General features: G+C 32.2%; 1 protein-coding gene across 3 annotated transcripts in view; it reads right to left on the bottom strand.

Moving 5' to 3' along the window:
* Positions 1-671: 671 nt before the first annotated feature.
* LOC106467221 (PC4 and SFRS1-interacting protein-like) overlaps positions 672-1,787 on the bottom strand; it is a 47,869-nt gene continuing 46,753 nt past the window's right edge. For all 3 annotated transcript variants that reach the window (XM_022395354.1, XM_022395355.1, XM_013927548.2), the window contains exon 19: positions 672-1,290. In XM_022395354.1, coding sequence (XP_022251062.1) covers positions 1,258-1,290 — 33 coding nt within the window. In that variant the 3' untranslated portion in view covers positions 672-1,257. The remainder of the gene's footprint in view (positions 1,291-1,787) is intronic.

Here is a 1,787-nt window from a genome sequence, read left to right as displayed (position 1 = left end):
TTTAATCAAGTTTCTTTTGATATCACACAGTAACTGTCTATGTGAAGTTCATAATGGACTTGTTTTAATCAAGTTTCTTTTGATGTCGCACAGTAACGGTCTATGTGAAGTTCATAATGGACTTGTTTTAATCAAGTTTCTTTTGATATCACACAGTAACTGTCTATGTGAAGTTCATAATGGACTTGTTTTAATCAAGTTTCTTTTGATGTCGCACAGTAACTGTCTATGTGAAGTTCATAATGGACTTGTTTTAATCAAGTTTCTTTTGATATCACACACTAACTGCCTATGTGAAGTTCATAATGGACTTGTTTTAATCAAGTTTCTTTTGATGTCGCACACTAATTGTCTATGTGAAGTCCATAATGGACTTGTTTTAATCAAGTTTCTTTTGATGTCGCACACTGTCTATGTGAAGTTCATAATGGACTTGTTTTAATCAAGTTTCTTTTGATGTCGCACACTAATTGTCTATGTGAAGTCCATAATGGACTTGTTTTAATCAAGTTTCTTTTGATGTCGCACACTGTCTATGTGAAGTTCATAATGGACTTGTTTTAATCAAGTTTCTTTTGATGTCACACAGTAACTGTCTATGTGAAGTTCATAATGGACTTGTTTCAATCAAGTTTCTCTTGATATCACACAATAACTATGTTCAACAAAGATGAAAAGAAATGGATGATTTTATTCAATGCTTACATAACATGGATTTGAGCCCTAAAAGTAACCCAAGACTGTTTTACAAATGAAATCTTTTAGTTAGAACATTTATATGGTTATAAATGTAAGCACTGACTGGACCACATGAGAATATCAGTTCATGATGATAAAAAGATATCTTTACAAACCAGTTACATTTCTACTGAGTAAAATACTAGAGAAACCAATCAGAAATATACAAATATTGATCAATAACAAAGGAGTACCAAGAACATATTTCCAAACTAAACATAGTAGTTCTTTTTTACCCCCCCCCCCTTTGTTCTATTATAATAAGAGGAAAAAGAAACATAGAACTCTTTACTTCCAAAACCTTAACATATGGTCCTAAATTTTATTATTGCATGAATAACCGATAAGTAAATATACTCTAATTAATAATAATTTTGGTGTAATTTTCTTACATAAAAAACAAATTAGCAAATAAAATAATTCAAGAAAAAAAAATAAATATTCAGAATGTATCCCTGCACAGAAATAAATATTTCTCCAAATCAATAATTTGTAGTTCCTGATGCCCTTCGTTACACTTCATGTGCTTTCTAACAGTAGCTGGTTTTCTTCCTGTAGGAGAAATAAAAACGAACATTAATATTGTAAAGGATAAAAGGTATTACTACAGAGAAAGAAAAACTCCAATCATCAATGTATAAATGCTGTTACATAACAAAGAATAAGAATACTAAGAACATGTACACAGCACGGTCACAAGTAAATAGACACCACCTTTTCAGAAAAAATGAAAATTTTCAGTCATATTCACATGAATTGATATATTTATAATTTAATTAATATCTAGTAGATCTTCCTTTCGCTTCGTAGAGTTCGTTGATCCTTTGGGGCATCGTGAGAATCATCTTGTCAATTTTAGATTGTGGGATTTTCGCCCACTCTTGCTTCAAAACTTGGAGTAGATCGCTCTTCGAAGTTGTTTTTTTTGGTTGTTTCTTGACTTGCCGGTCGAGTATGGCCCAGAGGTTTTCGATGGGGATCATGTCAGGAAATCGGCTTGGCCAGGGCAACTTCTGGATACCATTTTCTTCCTGCCACTTTTGGGTGTT

The sequence above is a fragment of the Limulus polyphemus genome, unplaced genomic scaffold (genome assembly GCF_000517525.1).
Source record: "Limulus polyphemus unplaced genomic scaffold, Limulus_polyphemus-2.1.2 Scaffold2531, whole genome shotgun sequence".
Classification (NCBI taxonomy): domain Eukaryota; kingdom Metazoa; phylum Arthropoda; class Merostomata; order Xiphosura; family Limulidae; genus Limulus; species Limulus polyphemus.
Note: the sequence above shows the minus strand (reverse complement) of the source record. Positions and strands in the feature narration are given on the sequence as shown.